This window comes from Gobio gobio, assembly GCF_949357685.1.
Source record: "Gobio gobio genome assembly, chromosome: 22".
Lineage (NCBI taxonomy): Eukaryota > Metazoa > Chordata > Actinopteri > Cypriniformes > Gobionidae > Gobio > Gobio gobio.
This window is the reverse complement of record NC_137118.1, coordinates 40866335-40890827: the sequence shown is the minus strand read 5'-3', so window position 1 is coordinate 40890827 and position 24493 is coordinate 40866335. Positions and strand designations below refer to the sequence as shown.

The 24493-nt window shown below is 38.1% G+C and overlaps 1 protein-coding gene across 3 annotated transcripts in view; it reads left to right on the top strand.

The window, feature by feature from the left end:
- mctp1b (multiple C2 domains, transmembrane 1b) overlaps positions 1-24493 on the top strand; it is a 68126-nt gene that overhangs the window by 15763 nt on the left and 27870 nt on the right. Inside the window, exons 4-11 of one of the 3 annotated variants that reach the window (XM_079804805.1) lie at positions 510-589; positions 834-957; positions 7693-7731; positions 8765-8944; positions 12150-12280; positions 12428-12614; positions 13292-13385; positions 21307-21409. In XM_079804805.1, coding sequence (XP_079660931.1) covers positions 510-589; positions 834-957; positions 7693-7731; positions 8765-8944; positions 12150-12280; positions 12428-12614; positions 13292-13385; positions 21307-21409 — 938 coding nt within the window. The remainder of the gene's footprint in view (positions 1-509; positions 590-833; positions 958-7692; positions 7732-8764; positions 8945-12149; positions 12281-12427; positions 12615-13291; positions 13386-21306; positions 21410-24493) is intronic. The other 2 variants (XM_079804807.1, XM_079804806.1) reach the window with 2 other exon arrangements.

Below are 24493 nucleotides of genomic sequence, written 5' to 3'. Positions count from 1 at the left end.
ATGACTCTTATAAGGCAAATTGTTTTAATGAATCAAAAACCTACAGTGCGACCGATCCAGTCCGATTCCCTAATAAATGACTCTTAAGAGGCAATTCATTTTAACAAATCAAAAACATACTACTGGTGTAGTCCAGTTCCCGAACAAATGACTTTCATGAGCCAGTTTGTTTTAGTGAGTCAAAAACACTGTTCACACTCTTGAACATATGACTCTCATGAGCTGGTTCTTTTTAATAAATCAAAAATATTTGTGACTTATTTTTAATCAATTGAAAACAGTTATCAATCAGTCAGAGGAGTTATCAAATTAATCTGACTCACTTATTGAACCGCGAGTTATAAATTGGATTGCATCTATGCTGAAAACTCATTAAAAAGTTGCTAACAGCTTTTGGGAATAATTACATTTATGTCTGATTTGCTGAATGTGTTCTTTTGAAATCTAGAATGATCTCTGATACTCTATTTCTTCCTTTTAAGAATGTTCCCTTTTGCAATCTTTTTTAGGTGTTTGACTATGATTTTGGCCTTCAAGATGATTTCATGGGCTCAGCTCACCTGTACCTCGAGTCTCTGGAGCATCTGAGGTATCATATCTTCATTATTACGGCGTAATTATTGTACGTAATTATAAATTACTGCTTAATTGTCACCCATTATTCATTTACTGCATGACGGAAAAATAGGAATAGAAGTATTAGGCTGGTCATGCCACAACGTGAGTGGCCATCGTCAAACAGATTGATCAAAAGTGCAATGCTTTTCTTGAGGTGTTAATCTCTAAATCTACTTATGTTGGTGCTCATATTGTTGGCCATGTTTTTGTCACAGACCTCTAGATGTTCGGTTGGACCTTCAAGATCCTCACTGCCCTGGTCAGGACCTGGGCTCTCTGGAGCTGGTGGTCACACTGTTCCCAAGAAGTACAGAAGACAGAGAGGCTCTCCGACAGGTGGTAAGACTCATTTGGCAGATTAATGTTGTTTCATACTTGTAAATGTTGGGGAAGATGAAATCTGCCAGCAAACTCTCAACATGCTTCCAGAAAGACTTCTGACACATTTACAAACCTCACATTTGTTTCACACTTTTCACTTTTTTCTCTCTGTAGAAACTATTTCTAGCTGTCAGGAAGTTAAAAAAAAAATATATATATTTTTGGTTTCAATTTTGGAAGCTTCCAACAAGATAAAGTGAGTATTGTGCCATATGCAATTCCTTTCCTTTTCTGTGTGTTTTTCTTTTGCCCCTTCTTAAATATTATCCAGTCTGACTTTCTTACCTACGTAACAATGTAACAAATTTGCATAATGCCAGCCTATGCTGTTCATTGGCTGATCGTGAACAACGTCTACTTTGCCCTGCCCTCAAACACAGTAGTTTTGTAGCTGAGACTGGAAGAGTTTGGTTCATGTTGCCGACATGTCGAGAAGACGCCGTTTTTTGTGCTGTGAAAGCAAATCTGCTTTACACACACTTCCAAAAGAGGAGGACTCAGGCTGGAATTGATATAGAAAAACTGACGGCATTGTTACTGTTCGTATCACTCACTGTGTATCAAGTGCTGAGGAAGATCTGGAGCTGAAATTCAGATATGGTAATGGACGTTTCATTTCCAACACGCACTGTAAGTGTTAGACCAATCACAACAGACTGGGCCGTCTGACCAATCAGAGCAGAGTAGACCAATCACAACAGACTGGACCATCTGACCAATCAGAGCAGAGACGACCAATCACAACAGACTTGATAATATCATGCTTGATATTAAAAAAAGAGTTATTAAAAGTGCATCAAGCTGCAAAAGAGGACGTGTGCTGTTCCTCAAGCCTGGTTTATACTCACTGCATCTGCGAATTCGCTTGGTTGCACGCTATAAAGATGGCGTCAATGCAGATTTGGATTTTGGTCATATCGCCAACTCCTAATTGTGTTAAATAATTACGATTGCAATATAAACCAAAATAATCATGATTATGATTTTTGCCATAATCGAGCAATCCAAGCATCTTGTTTTAGGAAACATGATTTCTTCAACAGAGGCACTCAATCTGTATACTCTATTTTACCATTCAATAGTTTGGGGTCAGTACATTTTTTATACATACTTTTATTCAGCAATGATGCATTAAATAAATCAATAACATTAATGACATTTATAATGCTACAAAAGATTTCTATTTGAAATAAATGTTGTTCTTTTGAACTTTCTATTCATCAAAGTGTTCACACTGTTTTCAACATTTATAATAAATGCTTCTTGAGCTGCAAATCAGCATATTCAGAGTCATGATGCTGAAAATTCAGCTTTGATCACAGGAATAAATTACATTTTAAAATATATTAAAATTGAAAACTGTTATTTAAAATTGTACTAATATTTCACAATATGACTGATTGTACTGTGTTTTTGATCCTATAAATGCAGTCTTGAGAATAAGGGACTTTCAAAAACCAAAAAATCTTACCGACCCCAAACTTTTGAACGGTGGTCTATATACTGCCTACTATTTTGCCAAATACTAGTGTACTACATTCTACTACGCTGCATTTAATTCTCAATATCCAGTCATCCAGTAAAAATTGTTATTTTGTATTTTTTATCCATTTTAAGTCAAGTCAAGCAATGTGGAATACAGTATCAAAAATTGCATACTGTGTACAGTCTGCAAAATTATTTAAAGGGATAGTTCACCCAAAAATGAAAATTAGCCCATGATTTACTCACCCTCAAGTCATCCTTGGTGTATATGACATTCTTCTTTCAGACGAATAAAATCGAAGTTATATTAAAAAAGTCCAGGCTAATCCAAGCTTTATAATAGCATTAACTTGATGGTTCGTGTTTGAAGTCCATAAAAGTGCATCTATCCATCACTTAACTGCTCCACACGGCTCCGGGGTGTTAATAAAGGCCTTCTGAGGTGAACAATAACCTTGACGCAGAGCTTGACATGCGCATTGGGAGGGCATCATCGGTGTTTGGAAAATTGAGCAAGCGTGTCTGGCACAACAAGAACCTCTCATTGCTCCTCAAAGTCCGTGTGTATCATGCATGTGTACTTAGCACCTTGCTATATGCAAGTGAGACATGGACAACTTACAGGAGGCACGAACATCGCCTCAACGCCTTCCATTTTCGCTGCCTCCGCTCCATACTGGGTGTATGCTGGAAGGACCATGTGCCAAACTCTGTCATACTTGGGAGAACTGGTTCCAGTGACCTGTACACCATCCTTCGTGAACGCCACCTCCGTTGGATTGGACATATCTATCGAATGAAGGACACCCGCCTCCCAAAAATCTTGCTGTATGGCGAGCTGGCAAATGCCCCCCGCAAACATGGTCGCCCCCATCTACGTTTTAAAGATGTCATTAAGAGGGATCTTCAGGCCTTCTCCATCAACCTGGACAACTGGGAGGCACTTGCAATTGACAGACCCAACTGGCGTGCAGCAATTGACAACGGCCGCAGGGACTCTCAGGAGTCCTATAAGTCATTTCTGGAAGAGAGAAGCTCAAAACGGGAAGCAGTTCGTCGCACTCGACATGAACGGCCATAGTAGTAGTAGTCTGAGGTGAAGTGGCGCGTTTGTGTAAGAAAAATATCCATATTTAAAACTTTATAGACTAAAATAACTAGCTTCTGGTGGTCAGCGGTACGCAAGTCGACTTGCGCTAAAAGAGTAACCCCTGAAGTGATGTACAGGAGCATCGCAAGCTTTGATGTCTCCAGTGGATAGGGCTAGATAACAAACTCACGCCCCTCCTCTAACTACTTTTTGTTTTGCGATATATCGTCCCAGAAATAATTGTGATAAACTATATTATTGTCATTTTAAGACTATTTTATGCCACTGAATATATAATCCTAATATAACAGCATAATAATGCAAGTAGACCTCCACACTTTCAAATGACAACCTTTTAATTCTTTAGATTATGGAAATTAAGGGGAAAAAATATATTATCCTAAATAAATAAATAAAAAATTTAATAAATAGTAAAGAAACATTTTCCCTTGTGAAGAGGCTTTAACACTTGTCATTCTGCATTGACATTTATACAGTGAGGAAAATAAGTATTTGAACACCCTGCTATTTTGCAAGTTCTCCCACTTAGAAATCATGGAGGGGTCTGAAATTGTCATCATAGGTGCATGTCCACTGTGAGAGACATAATCTAAAAAAAAAATCCAGAAATCACATTGTATGATTTTTTAGCTATTTATTTGTATGATACAACTACAAATAAGTATTTGAACACCTGTCTATCAGCTATAATTCTGACCCTCAAAGACCTGTTAGTCTGCCTTTAAAATGTCCACCTCCACTCCATTTATTATCCTAAATTAGATGCACCTGTTTGAGGTCGTTAGCTGCATAAAGACACCTGTCCACCCCATACAATCAGTAAGAATCCAACTACTAACATGGCCAAGACCAAAGAGCTGTCCAAAGACACTAGAGACAAAATTGTACACCTCCACAAGGCTGGAAAGGGCTACGGGGAAATTGCCAAGCAGCTTGGTGAAAAAAGGTCCACTGTTGGAGCAATCATTAGAAAATGGAAGAAGCTAAACATGACTGTCAATCTCCCTCGGACTGGGGCTCCATGCAAGATCTCACCTCGTGGGGTCTCAATGATCCTAAGAAAGGTGAGAAATCAACCCAGAACTACACGGGAGGAGCTGGTCAATGACCTGAAAAGAGCTGGGACCACCGTTTCCAAGATTACTGTTGGTAATACACTAAGACGTCATGGTTTGAAATCATGCATGGCACGGAAGGTTCCCCTGCTTAAACCAGCACATGTCCAGGCCCGTCTTAAGTTTGCCAATGACCATTTGGATGATCCAGAGGAGTCATGGGAGAAAGTCACGTGGTCAGATGAGACCAAAATAGAACTTTTTGGTCATAATTCCACTAAACGTGTTTGGAGGAAGAAGAATGATGAGTACCATCCCAAGAACACCATCCCTACTGTAAAGCATGGGGGTGGAAGCATCATGCTTTAGGTGTGTTTTTCTGCACATGGGACAGGGCGACTGCACTGTATTAAGGAGAGGATGACCGGGGCCATGTATTGCGAGATTTTGGGGAACAACCTCCTTCCCTCAGTTAGAGCATTGAAGATGGGTCGAGGCTGGGTCTTCCAACATGACAATGACTGAAGCACACAGCCAGGATAACCAAGGAGTGGCTCTGTAAGAAGCATATCAAGGTTCTGGCGTGGCCTAGCCAGTCTCCAGACCTAAACCCAATAGAGAATCTTTGGAGGGAGCTCAAACTCCGTGTTTCTCAGCGACAGCCCAGAAACCTGACTGATCTAGAGAAGATCTGTGTGGAGGAGTGGGCCAAAATCCTCCTGCAGTGTGTGCAAACCTGGTGAAAAACTACAGGAAACGTTTGACCTCTGTAATTGCAAACAAAGGCTACTGTACCAAATATTAACATTGATTTTTTCAGGTGTTCAAATACTTATTTGCAGCTGTATCATACAAATAAATAGTTAAAAAAGCATACATTGTGATTTCTGGATTTTTTTTTTTAGATTATGTCTCTCACAGTGGAGGCAGTGTAACCGTTTAATGATCTACAGCAAAATAGAAAGAGCTTTGGTGAAAAATAAACAAATATTTAATTAATACATTAATTAAATGTATGTAAATTTATGTAAATCTTTTTGCTAGAAATGACATCAGAAGTGGAAAATGTTGGTAAAAAAACGTACATTTACACACAAACTGACCAGCAAACGCAACTTTCGGACGCCATCTTTTTTTCCAGCTCAACTGTCACAGAATGGAAAGCACAGGATTGTGGGATAGCAAAGTCAGCGAAGGATACAAATATGATGCCTTCAAAAATCGATCAGATGAAGGTATCTCAGGAGACAGGAAGTGAAGCTAACATTATATTCGGATTCGCCTTTGTGGCTTCCTGCCTTGAAATGTGTCCTCCGAAGGCAGCATTTTCCAGGTTTCGGATGCAGCCAGTGGGTGTCCTTTTCACGCGAAGTAAGAGGTGTGTGTGGACATATACAGTAAAAGACAGTAAAAGTGGAGTGCTGCAGGTCACGTCACGTGTAGAAATGGCAAGTGGGAGAGATAAGAAAGGAGTTGGAGGATGCGGCAGCGTCGTATAGACGCCGGCTTCACAACGCACGTGCCAGCAGTGTGTATGGAGAGCGGGAGCCGCGCGCGCCCGTTGTGCATTCACACACTGGCAGCGTTTGTCTTGCGAAGCTTAACCGCGGGCTCGTGTATTGCAAATACAGACGAATATCGTCCATTCTGTCACATTTTCTGTTCTCGTCCGACCCCTGTCTGTCTCATGCTTTGATTTTCTGATGGGCAGCATATCTGCTGCAAATGCGACCGTGTTCCACTCTGTCCCTATAACATAAAAATGTTATGCCAATGTCTCGGACTTGGTAGACAGTGTAAGCAGGAAACGGCCAGTTAGGAACCACTTCTACACTTCAATTTTTTAATACTGTATCCTAAATTGTGGATAATTAAGCTATATGTCATATGCTGAAGTACATTTATGGAGTGTTAACAATTAAAAGAAAAAAACAACAACAAGAACCGAAAACCGTGACCCTAAAACCGTGATACGAACCGAACCGTGGGTTTTGTGAACCATGCCACCCCTAGTCGATAACCGCTCTGTGTATGCCCGAGACGCCTCCGTCACGGAAAACATACAAGATGACAGCATAATCGAGTAAAATGTTGGTGACATTCATTATCACGTAAACATAATGGGCGATATATTGCATCACAAAAATGACTGAGGTCATGTACATATATTGTGCGATATATCGATATATTGATTATTGTGGCAGGCCTACCCTCTTCTCTTATATCCAAATCCTCCCCCATTTCTCTTTAAAAAATCTCGTTTTAGACTCCTGACGGTGTTTTGTTTTGCTCTATCCTCTGTGCTTCTGCGTTCGTCAATACGCATGCGTCAAGGGTCAAGGGTTACTCTTTCAGCATAAGTCGACTTGCTTGCCGTTGACCGCCGGAAGTTAGTTATTTTAGTCTATAAAGTTTTAAATATGGATATTTTTCTTACTCAAACGCGCCACTTCGTTTCAGAAGACCTTTATTAACCCCCTGGAGCCGTGTGGAGCAGTTATATGATGGATAGATGCACTTTTATAGACTTCAAACACGAACCAACTAGTCACTGCCATTATAATGCTTTGAAGAGCCAGGACTTTTTAAATATAACTCCGATTTTATTCGTCTGAAAGAAGAATGTCATACACACCTAGGATGACTTGAGGGTGAGGAAATCATGGGCTAATTTTCATTTTTGGGCGAACTATCCCTTTAAGGAGAATGGCATGCTAGTCCAAAATGACTCTGATGTGCTTTTTGAGAGAAGCTGTACTGGGATGATGGGACATTTGTGCTCTCTGCATAATGCATGAAATGACTTGAAATTAGACATTAGGAACCTGCTGCACTGGGCAAGTGGGTGGAGAACGCATCGAAATTCACATGGTGTTCCACCAACAGATGAAACGACAGTCTAATGGCCGGATTTGATCGTTCAAATCATTGATCGGATGTTCAGTACTAAAGTAGGCGTGGCGTTAATCAAAGCGTTCCCACCTTCACCCCAGTCTCCTGTTTATACAGTAACACACATGACCTGCTCTGTTGTTTTTGTAGACCATGCTACAGAGGAGCAGCTGGAAGGGAAGCATTAAGGTAAAAAAAAAAAGCAAGAGTTTGCCCCCATATTCTCTGACTAGCTGCTGTGCAAACCATCCCACGCGCTGTATCTGCTCTATTAGCGATGAAGTTTTTGCAGAATGACTTATGCAATATGGATGGTCCATTCAAAGACAAATTGGTTTGTGTGCAGTGCTGAACAGATACGGGTCCGAATTGCAGCAGTCTGGTCAGAGTGGCCACAGTCATGCATCTCTCAGGGTGATGGGCCATGCCTATTTGTAGACATTTGCATTTCATGCTTTGGTGATCCAGTCATCCATGGCGTGTGTCAAACCATCCCACACACAGTCTTTTCCCCATTGTGAACATTTTGTCTTAAAGGGATAGTTCACCAAAAAAGTGGCAATTCTGTCATCATGTACACTAGCATTCAAAAGTTTGGAATCGGTAAGATTTATTTAATGTTTTTGTCTCTTATGCACACCAAGACTTCATTTATTTGATCAAAAATACAGTAAAAACAGTAATATTATGAAATATTATTATAATTTAAAATAACCATTTCCTATTTGAATATATTTTAAAATGTATTTTATTCCTGTGACCAAAGCTGAATTTTCAGCATCATTACTCCAGTCTTCAGATGACCCTTCAGAAATCATTCTAATATGATGATTTGCTGCTCAAGAAACATTTATGATTATTATCAAATGTTGAAAACAGTTATGTTGCACTTTTGTTGTATATATATTTCACAATATTGTTTTCAGGATTCTGTGTTGAATAATTTTGTAACATAAATGTCACTTTTGATCAGTTAATGCATCCTTACTGAATAAAAAATATTCTTCTTCAAAAAAAAAAAAAAAATCCTACTGACCCCAAACTTTTGAACGGTTGTGTGTACATAGCCTTATGATGCTCAAGTTGTTGTATGGACAAAAGCATCTCATTTTGTATCTAGTAGAAAAGAAGAATCATGTTTTGAGCAACATAAGACAGAATTGTCATTTTTGACTACTTAACCCTTAATGTCCTGTGATGTGTGTGTGTGTGTGGCCCGCAGCAACAGCAGATGCAGCAGCAGAATCTCCGACTGTCGGACCTGTACAGGAAGGCTCAGCTGTGGAGGGGCATTGTGAGCATCAGACTGATAGAGGGTCGCAACCTCATCCCCATGGACCAGAACGGCTTGAGTGACCCATATGTCAAGTTCAAACTAGGCCCTCAGAAGTACAAGAGTAAGGTATGAACGGCTGCTGCATTTCAACATGGCACGTTTAATAAAACATGACACTGAGATCCTGGTCTTGCTGTCCACGATTCAACTGTTATTCCAAAGAAGTTAGTTCACCCAAAAATGCGTCACTAATTACCCTCATGTCGTTACAAAACCAGACCTTTGTTCATCTTCAGAACACAAATGAAGATCTATCTATCTATCTATCTATCTATCTATCTATCTATCTATCTATCTATCTATCTATCTATCTATCTATCTATCTATCTATCTATCTATCTATCTATCTATCTATCTATCTATCTATCTATCTATCTATCTATCTATCTATCTATCTATCTATCTATCTATCTATCTATCTATCTATCTATCTATCTATCTATCTATCTATCTATCTATCTATCTATCTGTCTCCCATCCGTCTATCCATCTATCTTATCTATATATCTATCCGTCCATCCATCCGTCTGTCTGTCGTCCGTCCTCCATCCATCCATCTATCTACCTTTCTATCTATCTGCCATCTGTCTGTCTGTCTGTCTGTCTGTCTGTCTGTCTGTCTGTCTGTCTGTCTGTCTGTCTGTCTGTCTGTCTGTCTGTCTGTCTGTCTGTCTATCTATCTATCTATCTATCTATCTATCTATCTATCTATCTATCTATCTATCTATCTATCTATCTATCTATCTGTCTCCCATCCGTCTATTCATCTATCTTATCTATATATCTATCCGTCCATCCATCCGTCTGTCTGTCGTCCGTCCTCCATCCATCCATCTATCTACCTTTCTATCTATCTGCCATCTGTCTGTCTGTCTGTCTTTCTGTCTGTCTGTCTGTCTGTCTGTCTGTCTGTCTGTCTGTCTGTCTGTCTGTCTGTCTATCTATCTATCTATCTATCTATCTATCTATCTATCTATCTATCTATCTATCGGTCTTGTCTGTCTGTCTGTCTCCCATCCGTCTATCCATCTATCTATCTATCTATCTATCTATCTATCTATCTATCTATCTATCTATCTATCTATCTATCTATCTATATATCTATCCGTCCATCCATCCATCCGTCTGTCTGTCGTCCGTCCTCCATCCATCCATCTATCTACCTTTCTATCTATCTGCCATCTGTCTTTCTGTCTGTCTGTCTGTCTGTCTGTCTGTCTGTCTGTCTGTCTGTCTGTCTGTCTGTCTGTCTGTCTGTCTGTCTGTCTGTCTGTCTGTCTGTCTGTCTGTCTGTCTATCTATCTATCTATCTATCTATCTATCTATCTATCGGTCTTGTCTGTCTGTCTGACTGCCATCCGTCTATCCATCTATCTATCTATCTATATATCTATCCGTCCATCCATCCGTCTGTCTGTCGTCCATCCTCCATCCATCCATCTACCTTTCTATCTATCTGCCATCTGTCTGTCCGTCCATCTGTCTATCTGTCTGTCCGATAGATAGACGGACGGACGATCAATCTATCTATCTATCTATCTATCTATCTATCTATCTATCTATCTATCTATCTATCTATCTATCTATCTATCTATCTATCTATCTATCTATCTATCTATCTATCTATCTATCTATCTATCTATCTATCTATCTATCTATCTATCTATCTATCTATCTATCTATCTATCGGTCTTGTCTGTCTGTCTGTCTGTCTCCCATCCGTCTATCCATCTATCTTATCTATATATCTATCCGTCCATCCATCCGTCTGTCTGTCGTCCGTCCTCCATCCATCCATCCATCTATCTACCTTTCTATCTGTCTGTCGTCTGTCTGTCTGTCTGTCTGTCTATCTATCTATCTATCTATCTATCTATCTATCTATCTATCTATCTATCTATCTATCTATCTATCTATCTATCTATCTATCGGTCTTGTCTGTCTGTCTGACTGCCATCCGTCTATCCATCTATCTATCTATCTATCTATATATCTATCCGTCCATCCATCCGTCTGTCTGTCGTCCATCCTCCATCCATCCATCTACCTTTCTATCTATCTGCCATCTGTCTGTCCGTCCATCTGTCTGTCTGTCCATCTGTCTGTCTGTCCGTCCGTCCGTCTATCTATCGGACAGACAGACAGACAGACAGACAGACAGATAGATAGATAGATAGATCGTCCGTCCGTCTATCTATCGGACAATCTATCTATCTGTCTGTCTGTCTGTCTGTCTGTCTGTCTGTCTGTCTGTCTGTCTGTCTGTCTATCTATCTATCTATCTATCTTGTCTGTCTGACTGCCATCCGTCTATCCATCTATCTATCTATCTATCTATATATCTATCCGTCCATCCATCCGTCTGTCTGTCGTCCATCGTCCATCCATCCATCTACCTTTCTATCTATCTGCCATCTGTCTGTCCGTCCATCTGTCTGTCTGTCTGTCTGTCCGATAGATAGACGGACGGACGATCGATCGATCGATCGATCGATCGATCTATCTATCTATCTATCTATCTATCTATCTATCTATCTATCTATCTATCTATCTATCTATCTATCTATCTATCTATCTATCTATCTATCTATCTATCTATCTATCTATCTATCTATCTATCTATCTATCTATCTATCTATCTATCTATCTATCTATCTATCTATCTATCTATCTATCTATCTATCTATCTATCTATCTATCAGTCTTGTCTGTCTGTCTGTCTGACTGCCATCCGTCTATCCATCTATATATCTATCCGTCCATCCATCCGTCTGTCTGTCGTCCATCCTCCATCCATCCATCTACCTTTCTATCTATCTGCCATCTGTCTGTCCGTCCATCTGTCTGTCTGTCTGTCCGATAGATAGACGGACGATCTATCTATCTATCTATCTATCTATCTATCTATCTATCTATCTATCTATCTATCTATCTATCTATCTATCTATCTATCTATCTATCTATCTATCTATCTATCTATCTATCTATCTATCTGTCTGTCTGTCTGTCTGTCTGTCTGTCTGTCTGTCTGTCTGTCTGTCTGTCTGTCTGTCTGTCTATCTATCTATCTATCTATCGGTCTTGTCTGTCTGCCATCCGACTGTCATCTGTGCATCTGTCTGTCTGTCTGTCCATCCGTCTGAATATCCATCTATCTATCTGATAAACACTTCAAAATACAAATCAGCAGACCGAGAACTCATCTAAGAATTGATTATAAATTCTCTATTATTATTTATCAGTTACTTATTCTTATCTTCTGTGCAAACAGACAATTCCCAAGACCCTCAACCCTCAGTGGAGGGAGCAGTTTGACCTGCATCTGTTTGATGAGGACGGAGGCGTTCTGGAGATCTCAGTTTGGGACAAAGACATTGGAATGAGAGATGACTTCATCGGCCAGTGAGTCCCATTTCAAATGCTGATATTTACTTTCTTACTTACTCTGTTACTTGGGAATCGAACCCATGATTATGTCATTGCCAGCCGTCTCTAACATGTGACCAACAACAAAGTATATGTGTTGAGGATGGTGTTTAATCATTTTAGATGTCATCTGGACTTGTCAAAGTTGAGCCGAGAGAAAACACATAAGCTGGAACTCGAGCTGGAGGAGGAAAAAGGGACGCTGGTACTGCTGGTGACTCTCACCGCCACAGTCGCCGTCTCCATCTCTGACCTGTCTGTCAATCTACTAGAAGACCCACAAGAACGCAAGCAGATCCTTAAAAGATATGTAAGTGTGATGTGACGCAGCCAAACAGTCCACATTTCTGTACAGAAGCTTCTGACATACCCATCAGGGTAGTTGACGCTGCACAGCAAGTGTTTCTGCTAAATGTTTCAAAGTTGTCCTCCAGCAGAGGGTGCTTTGACAGCTCAGAAACTGGTAATGGTTCACCCTGCAGTACACTTCCGTGACCAAAAGGGGGCGTAAGATGACCACAGTCCAGTGCACTACTGGATTAACATAGTCTCGTTCACAACTGGACAACGGTGGAGTACCTCAGATGAAACAAAGACAGATAGAGAGAGACATCTCGCTCCTCTCAGAGTTGTCTGTCCTCTCTATTCACGGTTTGTCTTTGTCCTGCCACTGTCCCCTGGAGGGCCGGTCAGTGAACGGCTTACAGAAACTCACCACCAATGCAGACTGACCTTCTTTCATAACAGCTGCATAATGAAGATGTATTCGTGAGAGCCAGCAGATAATCTGGCGTGGCGGCTCAATGTTTTTGTCTCAATGTCCACGGCCGAGCGGCTTTGACGTGGACACAAAACTGCTCGCGGACTTTGACAGGGGATTAGAGAAAGTTAGGGCCAAAATAGAGCTGTCAGAAACATATGGATGTATTACTGCTCGCTGTGAATGTAGTCCTGGGCCTCTCTGATGTGCTTTTGTTCTTTTTTCAGAGTCCTATGAGGTCCTTCTTTAACCTGAAGGATGTAGGAATCGTGCAGATAAAGATCCTCCGGGCCGAGGGGCTGATGGCTGCTGATGTCACAGGTAAAATCATGTCACTTCCTGTGTTCATTTGTGCCCAGTGGAACAATAACCAGGATTCCTACACTGTCATGAAAAACCTGGAAAGTAGCAGGTGGCCTGGAAAATTTCTGTAGTAAACTCTTAAAAATAAGGGTTCTTTATTGACATTGATGGTTTCATGAAGAACCGTTAACTTCCATGGAACCATTTCACTGCACAAAAGGTTCGTTATAGTGGGAAAAAGTTGAAAAAATGCTTCTTTTAAGAACTGTTCATTGAAAGTTTCTTTGGAGAACCAAAAATCACCACCATGAAAAACTATTGAATTCACTAGATATGATTAATTCTGATGAATTCTACCATTGTATGAAAAAAAAGCTTTTTTTGCGATAAAGTTAAACAAATGAAACAACTTTTAGGCTCTGTTCACACTTGATGTCTGTTTTGACAAGAAAAAGTTGACTAGAGCGCTCTTTTAATCTTTTGTTGCTATAACAACAGCTGCAACAAGAGTGTTGTGTGGTGCAGAGATACAAAATGTCTTTTGAAGTTAACGAGTTGGAGAATGTTGGTTCACAACAACGTTTGTGAATGCACGGCATTATACAGGGAAGAAAACAGTATGGTGCTTACAAGAATTTAGCCCAAGAGCTCCGGTTGGATGATGCACGGTTTACGGCATATTTTAGACTCAACAAAATCAGTTTGAAAATCTGTTTAGTCGATCTACCGGCACCTTCTCCAATTTTTCTTGTTGTTATGGAAACGAGTCAGGTCTCGCTGCTCGCTTGTCATTGGTCAGCTGTCAAAAAGGCGCTTGACGTAGGTAGTTTTTATCAGAAAATTTTTACTTTTTTCAACTTGAAAAGACGTGCTGAGCTGCAGAAAAAGACGTCGGCGTTGATGGTTAAAAAAGCGCTCACAGCTTTTTGACGTAAAGTGTGAATACGCCCTTAGGAGTGTTTTTTCGGAAAAATCTAAAGCAACAACCGCAGCAACATTACACGCTAGCTAAAGTTAGAATAGTGAAATCGTGGTTTACCACCCCTTTAATAGAACCAAACATGACAAGTGTGTTTACGCTCTAAAAAATGCTGGGTTAAAAACAACCTACATTGGGTTGAAAATGGTAAATTGGGTTGTTTTAACCCAGTGAATGGGTCGTTTTAACCCAGAGGTTGGGTTAAATGTTTGCTTAAAACAACCCAATCACTGGGTTAAAACAACCCAATTGCTGGGGTACTCCATTTTCAACCCAACTTGGGTTGTTTTTAACCCAGCATGTTTTAAGAGTGTAAACACACTTGTCATGTTTGGTTCTATTAAAGGGGTGGTAAACCACGATTTCACTATTCTAACTTTAGCTAGCGTGCAATGTTGCTGCTTGAGCATAAACAACATCTGCAAAGTTACAACATTCAAAGTTTAAAGCAAAGGGAGATATTTGCTTTTAAAGAAATCAATTTCTAAGGACTACAGCAAACGGCCGGTAGGGACTACAGACATTCCTTCAGGGTTGCTTACATCACCAGCCCCAATATTTACATAAACCCCTCCTCCGAGAATATTAAATAAGGGGGGGGCGAGGCCATTTTGTATCGCTGCGTTGTTGTGGTTAGTAGGCTGGAGTGGTGTTGCTGCAATGCCAACGAAACGCTGTTATTTTCATCCGGATTGCAGGTCTGGGGTACTTGCTTTGTTCAGCCTTCCTAGGGACGGGTGTGTGTTGCAGAGCGTTTAACATACAGAATGTTATATGCATGTGTGTAGACAGAGGGGAACAGGTCGCATTTGCAGCAGATACTGCTCATCATAAATCAAAGCACAAGACAGACAGGGGTCGGAGGAGAAGACTGGAAAATATGACATAATGGACAATATTCGTCTGTATTTGCAATTCACGAGCCGCAGTTCGGTTGCGCAAGACAAACACTGCCAATGTGTGGATGCACGACGGGCGCGCGCGGCTCCCGCTGCACATTTCACGGAGGAAAGCTTCCATAATCTTCGCGAGTTCAATGCAGGATTTGCACAACGGCTTGTCCTGAAAGATGGATTTAAAAACAGAAGCTGTTTACGGGCCACAACCTGTAAGTCTGATTTATTTTTCTGTAATAGGTTAATTGTACGTTGTAGCAAGGAAGTAAACAGATGACAACGCTGTTCTGCAAACCAGTCTGTTAAATGCTCATTCATACTTAACGTTATCCGACGAACACCTATCGTTACAAACACTAACGTTAAAATCTCAACAGCGAACTTGGCATTAGTGTGAATGATTCTTTGATTAGAGCTTTTATGTATTATTTATCTACAGGCTTGCTAAACATGGTTCTGTGTTTGATTTGGCTACTAGTAAAGCCACTTACTGTTCGTTTTGGGTTAATAGTTCTTGCGACAGATATTTGGCTATAATCGTTCTAAAAATACAAAAGTAACAGTGCCATTCAGTAGCGATCACTATAGATCCGCAGTCTCTACTCTTGAGGATGGAACAGGTTCTGCTCGATCATCTTCACTAAAATGTTCTGGGTTTGATTCGGGCTCAGATTGGTATGGTTTTATTGACGCCATTGTTTCTAATTCTACCCAAAGCACAGTCTACCGGGAAAGGTAAGGGGCGTGATGTTTTCGACAAATGTGCACTAGGCGGTTAGCGAATCACAACACACTGGGCCAGTCTAACCAATCTGAGCCCATTGCATATTTTTGAGGGACTGGCTTCATACAACCCGGAAACCATCAGACTGTTTTTACAAGGAGGGACAGAGCAGTGTAGAATAAAGGTCAAATATATGAAAAATAATGCACTTTTTTAAAAACGAAGCATGAACACATGTTACAGTGCACCCCACAAACACAATCAAGCCTTCAAAAGAATGTGTTTTACCACCTCTTTAAAATGAACCCTGGTGCGATTGCTCTGTTAGTGCGGTGCATTTGAACATGTGTGTCACGCTGCCATCTGAACCCTGGTGTGCACCAAACAAGCTGAAATGTGAACCAAACACGGACCAAAGATATGTAAAAGAACCAAAAACGGGACATGATGCCACAAGATGCGACCCTAAAAAGGAGAATGCTCAAGTACACCAGTTTTTCCTCATCATAGTCGTGATGTTGCCCATCACAGTTCGGTACAGGCGTCAGAACCGCGTCTCTCTTATTTTATAAGCTCTTCACAAGTTCTCAGCTCAAAATACCATCATATGTAGCGCACATACAACGAGCGCATTTAGCCCAGAACACAGCTTTGTTTTGGATTGATAAGTTCTGTCTTGTTAAAATGCCAATCTGAACGTTAAGGACTATATGTTAGTTTGATTTTTTTTTTGCCTTGACCAAACGAACCGAACTACAAGTGTGAACACACCCTTAAATATCTGAAATGTACCTGTGCTGTCAACTGGATATTCCATAAGACTCTTTCCCAAGCATTCTTTCTGTTTTAATGAGGTCGACACCTCAGTCTCTCTTCAGGAGGTGTATGATGGAAAGATGACTCTCTGAAAGAGCGGAGTCTCTTAGGGTATGTTTACATGACACCCTTCGGATGAGACGTTAGACGGAGGTCCTGACTCTCTGTGGTCATTAAAAATTGCAGGATGTCCTTTGGAAAAAGAGTAGGGGTGTAACCCCGGCATCCTGGTCAAATTTGACCATTGGCCTCTGTCCATCATGGCCTCCTAATCATCCCCATATATGATTGGCTTCATCAATCTGTGTGTGGTGGGCGTTCTGGCGCAATATGGCTGCCGTCACATCATCCCGGTGGATGCTGCACATTGGTGGTGGTTGAGGAGATTCCCCCCTTCTATATGTAAAGCGTTTTGAGTACCCAGAAAAGCGCTATATAAATGGAACACATTAATTAAATTATTATTATTATTATCGATGTGCTAAAAACAGAAGTTTTTTATTTGTATTTTCCGCTGGGTCTTAAAAAGTCAACAAAAAAAAGTCTGGAATTTCAAAATCTAAATTTTTAATTCGTGGAATTATTCTGTTCTATGTCTTAAATAATTTTAAACAGGTCTTAATTTTCCTACGTCCATGTAACGCTAGCTCTAATGCTCATTGAAATGCTCCCGCTGCGCTTTAGAATGTTTTGTTTTTTAATTCCGTGGTGTTGTAGTTCTTTCTTTCGCTAGTCCAAATATAATTTGCTGTATTATGACTACAAATGAGACCAATATGTAACTTAAATTGCAGCTAATCAGCTTTTGTGTTATTGGCGCGAGTCTCTTTCGGATTGTACCACAGATACATCAAATGGATTTTATTCTTCAGCTAATAGTCCTCCAATCGCATTTCCGCGATTACTAAATACAATGAAAAATCAACAATGCATTTATTGAGATCCTGCATAATTTGTAATTTCAAAGCAAATAATGGCAAGATACCAAAATAAACAAGATTTATGCATTTGGTTTGTTCCATTGTCATGTGTGACTATTTTGCATCTAATATAATACATAATATAGTAAATGGGGTATCCTAATTATGCAAATATCTGGAAATTACCACCACAAATTCAGTCATTTTGATCTCAAAAATCACAAAAAATACAGCGAAGTCCTGGTGGGATTGAGCTATGGGGAAGTGCAAGTTTATCGATTTGTTCAATTTGAATAAATTAATTTACTTTGCAAGTAATTTCGTGACTGCATTTCCTTTAAATAGGTCTTAAATTGAATTCATAAGGGTCTTTAAAAGGTCTTAAAAAGTCTTATTTGACTTGGTGAAACCTGCAGAAACCCTGTTTGTACAGATCACACCGTAATTAAAACGATTCCCGACTAATAACGCTGTATTATGCATGCCACTTTGTAAAGAAAGACTACGTGCCTGCGCACATACACATTCTTTAAAGGTCCCGTTTTTCGTGTTTTTTTGAAGCTTTGATTGTGTTTACAGTGTGCAATATAACATGTGTTCATGTTTCGCGTGTAAAAAAAAAACAGTATTTTTCACACAATTTACTTATCTGTATACTGCTGTTTTCACTGTCCTCAAAACGGCTTGAAAGATTTCCCTGTTCTATGAAGTCCCTCCTTCAGAAATACGTAACGAGTTCTGATTGTGCCAGCGGTTCCCGTGTTGTGATTGGACAGCAGCTTAGCGCACGCAGAGCGCACGTTACCGGAAAGGTCACGCCTCTTACCATAACGGGGATGCATGCGCTCAATGATCTCTAAGTACAGCGTCCCTGGGAAAGCCAAACAAAGGTGACTTGACTCCGGGATAAAAATAACAGCGTCTTGACGACATGGCGACAAACAAACTATACGAACGCAACCGAACGCAACACTTCCTATTCTCCACGCGGGAGCAACAAGACCACGCCCCCTTTTTCGCGCGTTCTTGTGGGCGGAGGTTAGTCGACATACTGCTCTACTGACGTAATTAAAGCAGGAAATACCAGGATGTAGTCCTAACCGGCCGTTCGCTGTAGGCTTTGAAAGGGAACTTCTGTTAAATAAAATATCTCGCTTGGCATTGAACTTTGAGCTTTATAATTTTACAGGTATTATAAATGCTCTAACAGCAACATTACACACTAACTAAAGTTTGAAAAATGGGATCACGAAGAACAGGACCTTTAACTACAGTGCACTTGAGCCGAGCGCACATGCCTATAGACTCAAATGACAATCTATCATTTGTTAATCTTGATAATACTGTATTATTACTTTGTCTTCTGGGTAAATTTCATCTTCACAAAGCCAGAAACATGCACTATAATCTCAATTTTAGAATATTCTCTTCTGATATAAAGTCCCTTTTTACTTACTTTCTTTAAGACAATGTCAAAACCTTGAACACAAAGGTTTCGAAAACGTATCTTTGAGTCTGTTGTAAATGACCTATATTTTTTCATGATGACAAAATATTAAATTGTGTTGATTTGTGTAATGATTTGAGTAAACCACTTGTGACGATGTCCGTATGCCCCCCCCCATTATTTCTTACTGTTATTATCTGTATCCTTTCATTTGCAAAAAAAGAAAAAAAGCCTATAGACTAAACACGTAATAGTCTACGCATATGCATGACATCACCATTTTCACAGATTCGCACTTTTGTAGTTTATACCGAGATGATATGGGTGTCGTTTTCCAAAAGTTGCACTTTGAATCCCGTTTTCAAAAGTTTGCGTTATCAGGCCATCAAAATGCCATTGTCGTGTCAATGAACAGCCAAAAAGCATAAAAAGTCTTCTTCTTAATTTTTTCTCTCTAACTCATGAGTTCATCTAGTTTTTAGGTTTACTGTTCTCTCAGGAGCGGCCCACCTCATGGGTTCTGATTTCACGGTTCTTCTAATACCACACCATGGTGGACAGACAAAGGCTTTTAAAAAGACTTTTACACACACACACACACACACACACACACACACACACACACACACACACACACACACACACACACACACACACACACACACACACACACACACACACACACACACACACACACACACACACAGTTTTCAGTGCTTTCACCCAGGCTGTGGTTTGAAAAGACTTAAGTTTTCCAATCTGATTTTTTGCTCTTCGCCCACACCCACTCTTTTGTCCCCCTCACATTATTATTGTTGAAAATGTTTTGCTAGCTCTCCAAAATTAGACAAAATATATCACAAAACAACATGCAATTGATGGGAGATGTGTAGAATTACAGCTTCAGCACAGATGTCATAGACGCTTTACTCGTAGACATGTTATGATCACCATATATGAATAAACACGTGTATGAGTAAACGTTGCTTAAGGTCTAATAATTGTTTTCTGATACATTTGATAATTTCAAGCTATTTTCATTTTTGAGTTTGTGCATATGTATATGTACATTGTACAAATACAATATATACACACACATATATACACATATATATATATATATATATATATATATACATATATATACACATATATATATATACATATATATACACATATATATATATATATATATATATATATATATATATATATATATATATATATATATATATATATATATATATATATATATATATATATATATATATATATATATATATATATATATATATATACATATACATATATATATACATATATATATACATACACATATATATATATATATATATATATATATATATATATATATATACACACACACACACATTTTTTCAGATTACTGTTTTCTATTGTAATATATTCTAAAATGTAATGTATTCCTGTGATCAGAAATCATTCTAATTTGCTGCTCAAGAAATATTATATATATATATATATATATATATATATATATATATATATATATATATATATATATATATATATATATATATATATATATATATATATATATATATATATATATATATATATATATATATAAATATAAAATATTATATATATATATATATATATATATATATATATATATATATATATATATATATATATATAAATAAATATATTTCTTATTATTATTATTATTATTGTACATTATTACATTAATGTTGAAAACAGTTGTGCGGTTTCTTATTTCTTTTCTTTTTTTTTCAGAATTCTTAGATTAATAGAATGATCACAGCATTGATTTGAAATAGTAATCTATTTCAAATGAAACATTAAAAATGTCTTTACTATAATTTTTCACTTTAATGACCCCAAGCTTTTGAATGGTTTTTATTAAATTACTGTGTAACATTGTTGGACGGATTCAAACTTGGTCTCAAGACCAATTTCAAAGTGTTTTAAATAAATGCATCATTATTATGAATATCAAGTAAAAAAACTTAAATAGAAATGTATTTTCTTTATATGTTTTATTGCTACAGAGTTCAATATTTAATTTCATGGTTCTCAGTTAATACATATCATATTCATATCTCAGTTGGGAATTTTTAACTAAAACCTTTTGAATGCAACACTGTGTTTCAGGAAAGAGCGACCCGTTCTGCATTGCAGAGTTGTGTAACGACCGTCTGCAGACACACACACTCTACAAGACACTGAACCCTGAGTGGAATAAAGTCTTCACCTTGTGAGTTCATTATGCACATCCACCGCTGCTCCCAACAGAGGACGAATTAAAATATTCACAGCTGATGAAGTTGTTCTGACACCTGGACTCAAACATGCAGATTGGATTGCATTTACAAAACCAGCAATCAGCTGCAATTTGGCTTTGTTGTGTAATATATTACATGAAAATGTAATATAATACATACACGTAATAATACATGAATGTACTTCATTATGAGAGGGAATATGCTTTCGTTATCTTTTATCAAAATGCAATGACTTTCAAAAAGATTGTATAACCACAGGTAGCGAAAATAATATTAATCAAACAAAATGTTTGGTCACACTTTATTTCAATGGTCCACTTTAGGCACTCTACCATCTATTGTAAATTAATTCTTCAAGTTCATCTGTCAATCAAACTGTAGTAAATTATATAAAGCACACATAAATAAATAAAAATGCTGATACACAGAACTGGAACTGAGTAATCAATACAATGCTGTGACAAAAAATGTCTGTATACTATAAGATTTATTATTCAGTGCAAGTCTAAGTTTTTTACCCCGCCCATTTTATTGACCGTCTTTTAAAAACCAGTTGAAAGTCGATCACTTAAAAAAAAAGTTATAGCACATGATTGTGATGATAAATCATGAAACCGCGTGATTTAAAGTATTATTCATCATCCAATCAAATCTTGAAGTCATGGACCGCCTTACATAACTTCAGAAATACGTCACATTATGCCATTTGAATGTGTTGTATAAATCAATGTGTTTCATGTTGACTTAAGTATATTTATAAATGCCATATATCAAGGAATATTATAGTCAATATTAACTCTTTCCCCACCAGTGTTTTTTTAAAAGGTTTCCAGCTTCTGCCAGCATTTATGATAATTTTCACAAAATTATCAAAACAAACATAAACAAACATAAAAACATTTTTATTCCAACTTCATGTATTCTTTTTTATCAACACTTGAATGTGGGTAAATTTCATAAAAAAAGCAACATTTTGAAAAAAAAAATTTGTTTGTCAAAGACTACTTTGTGCATAAGCAATGCTTTTATCACTTGTTTCTGCTTCCGTTTTCGAAATTTATTCGAGTTAAAGCTACACTATGTAACTTTTCCGTTTGCTAGAGGTTGCCAGTTTAAAACAAAGGTGTAGTTTGATGAAGCCACGTTTGAGCCCAGAATCTTGGGTCAAGTGGTCTTCACCTCACAGCCGGTGGGAAGGAATCAGGATAGGACTCGGGCAGAAATCATGTTCATGGATGCTATTATTAACGTTACTGAAGTATGAAGCAGAGCTGGACCGAGTGTTGTGGAGCTGAGCAAGGCCGCTGGAACGATTATTAAAGAGAAGAGCGGAACACACGAGTAGCGGGACTGTTATTATGACACAGTCACCAGCGCCACCGGTGTTCCGGTCATGAGTATGTGGTAACGCAGCTCTGTTTTTCATATTAGACACATCTGAGTGTGTTAATGATGTTAGGGCGTTACTCTGTGCGTTTGCTCTGCGGCTGCTATGACACTTGTTCACACTGCAGTAAGAGTAAAGCGTTTCTGCAAAATTAAACCAAGGGGTAACGCATTTATGACGCAATCGACAGGGGACTCCCTCACACGTCCCGATTCCTTGGTTAAATTAGCAATTTCTCACGATTTATTAATAGTTGGAAACATTTGGGATATTCTAAGTACTCAACTGAACAAAATATATAACACTGGCCTAGTGGTTTTTGGATATTTTACTGCATTTTTTTTTACATAGTGCACCTTTAAAGTAAAAGTACCCACAAAAAAATCTACTCTTAAAAGTAATTATTATAAGTAAATGTATAGAAATAAATGTACTTCACTACCCACCTCTGGATATAAACTCACAGTTGTGAGTTATAAAGTCAGAATTGCATTATATAAAGTTGCGAATGTGATTTATTAAATCAGAATTGCTTGATATAAAGTTGCGATTATGAGTTATAAAGTCAGAATTGCGTGATATAAAGTTACAGTTGTGAGTTATAAAGTCAGAATTGCGTGATATAAAGTTACAGTTGTGAGTTATAAAGTTACAGTTGTGAGTTATAAAGTCAGAATTGCATGATATAAAGTTACAGTTGTGAGTTATAAAGTTACAGTTGTGAGTTATAAAGTCAGAATTGCGTGATATAAAGTTACAGTTGTGAGTTATAAAGTCAGAACTGCGTGATATAAAGTTACAGTTGTGAGTTATAAAGTCAGAATTGCATGATATAAAGTTACAGTTGTGAGTTATAAAGTTGTGATTGTGAGTTAAAAAGTCAGAATTGCGTGATATAAAGTTACAGTTGTGAGTTATAAAGTCAGAATTGCATGATATAAAGTTACAGTTGTGAGTTATAAAGTCAGAATTGCATGATATAAAGTTACAGTTGTGAGTTATAAAGTTACAGTTGTGAGTTATAAAGTCAGAATTGCATGATATAAAGTTACAGTTGTGAGTTATAAAGTCAGAATTGCATGATATAAAGTTACAGTTGTGAGTTATAAAGTTACAGTTGTGAGTTATAAAGTCAGAATTGCATGATATAAAGTTACAGTTGTGAGTTATAAAGTCAGAATTGCGTGATATAAAGTTACAGTTGTGCATTATAAAGTCAGAATTGCGTGATATAAAGTTACAGTTGTGCATTATAAAGTCAGAATTGCATGATATAAAGTTACAGTTGTGAGTTATAAAGTTACAGTTGTGAGTTATAAAGTCAGAATTGCGTGATATAAAGTTACAGTTGTGAGTTATAAAGTCAGAATTGCGTGATATAAAGTTACAGTTGTGCATTATAAAGTCAGAATTGCGTGATATAAAGTTACAGTTGTGCATTATAAAGTCAGAATTGCATGATATAAAGTTACAGTTGTGAGTTATAAAGTTACAGTTGTGAGTTATAAAGTCAGAATTGCGTGATATAAAGTTACAGTTGTGAGTTATAAAGTCAGAATTGCGTGATATAAAGTTACAGTTGTGCATTATAAAGTCAGAATTGCGTGATATAAAGTTACAGTTGTGCATTATAAAGTCAGAATTGCATGATATAAAGTTACAGTTGTGA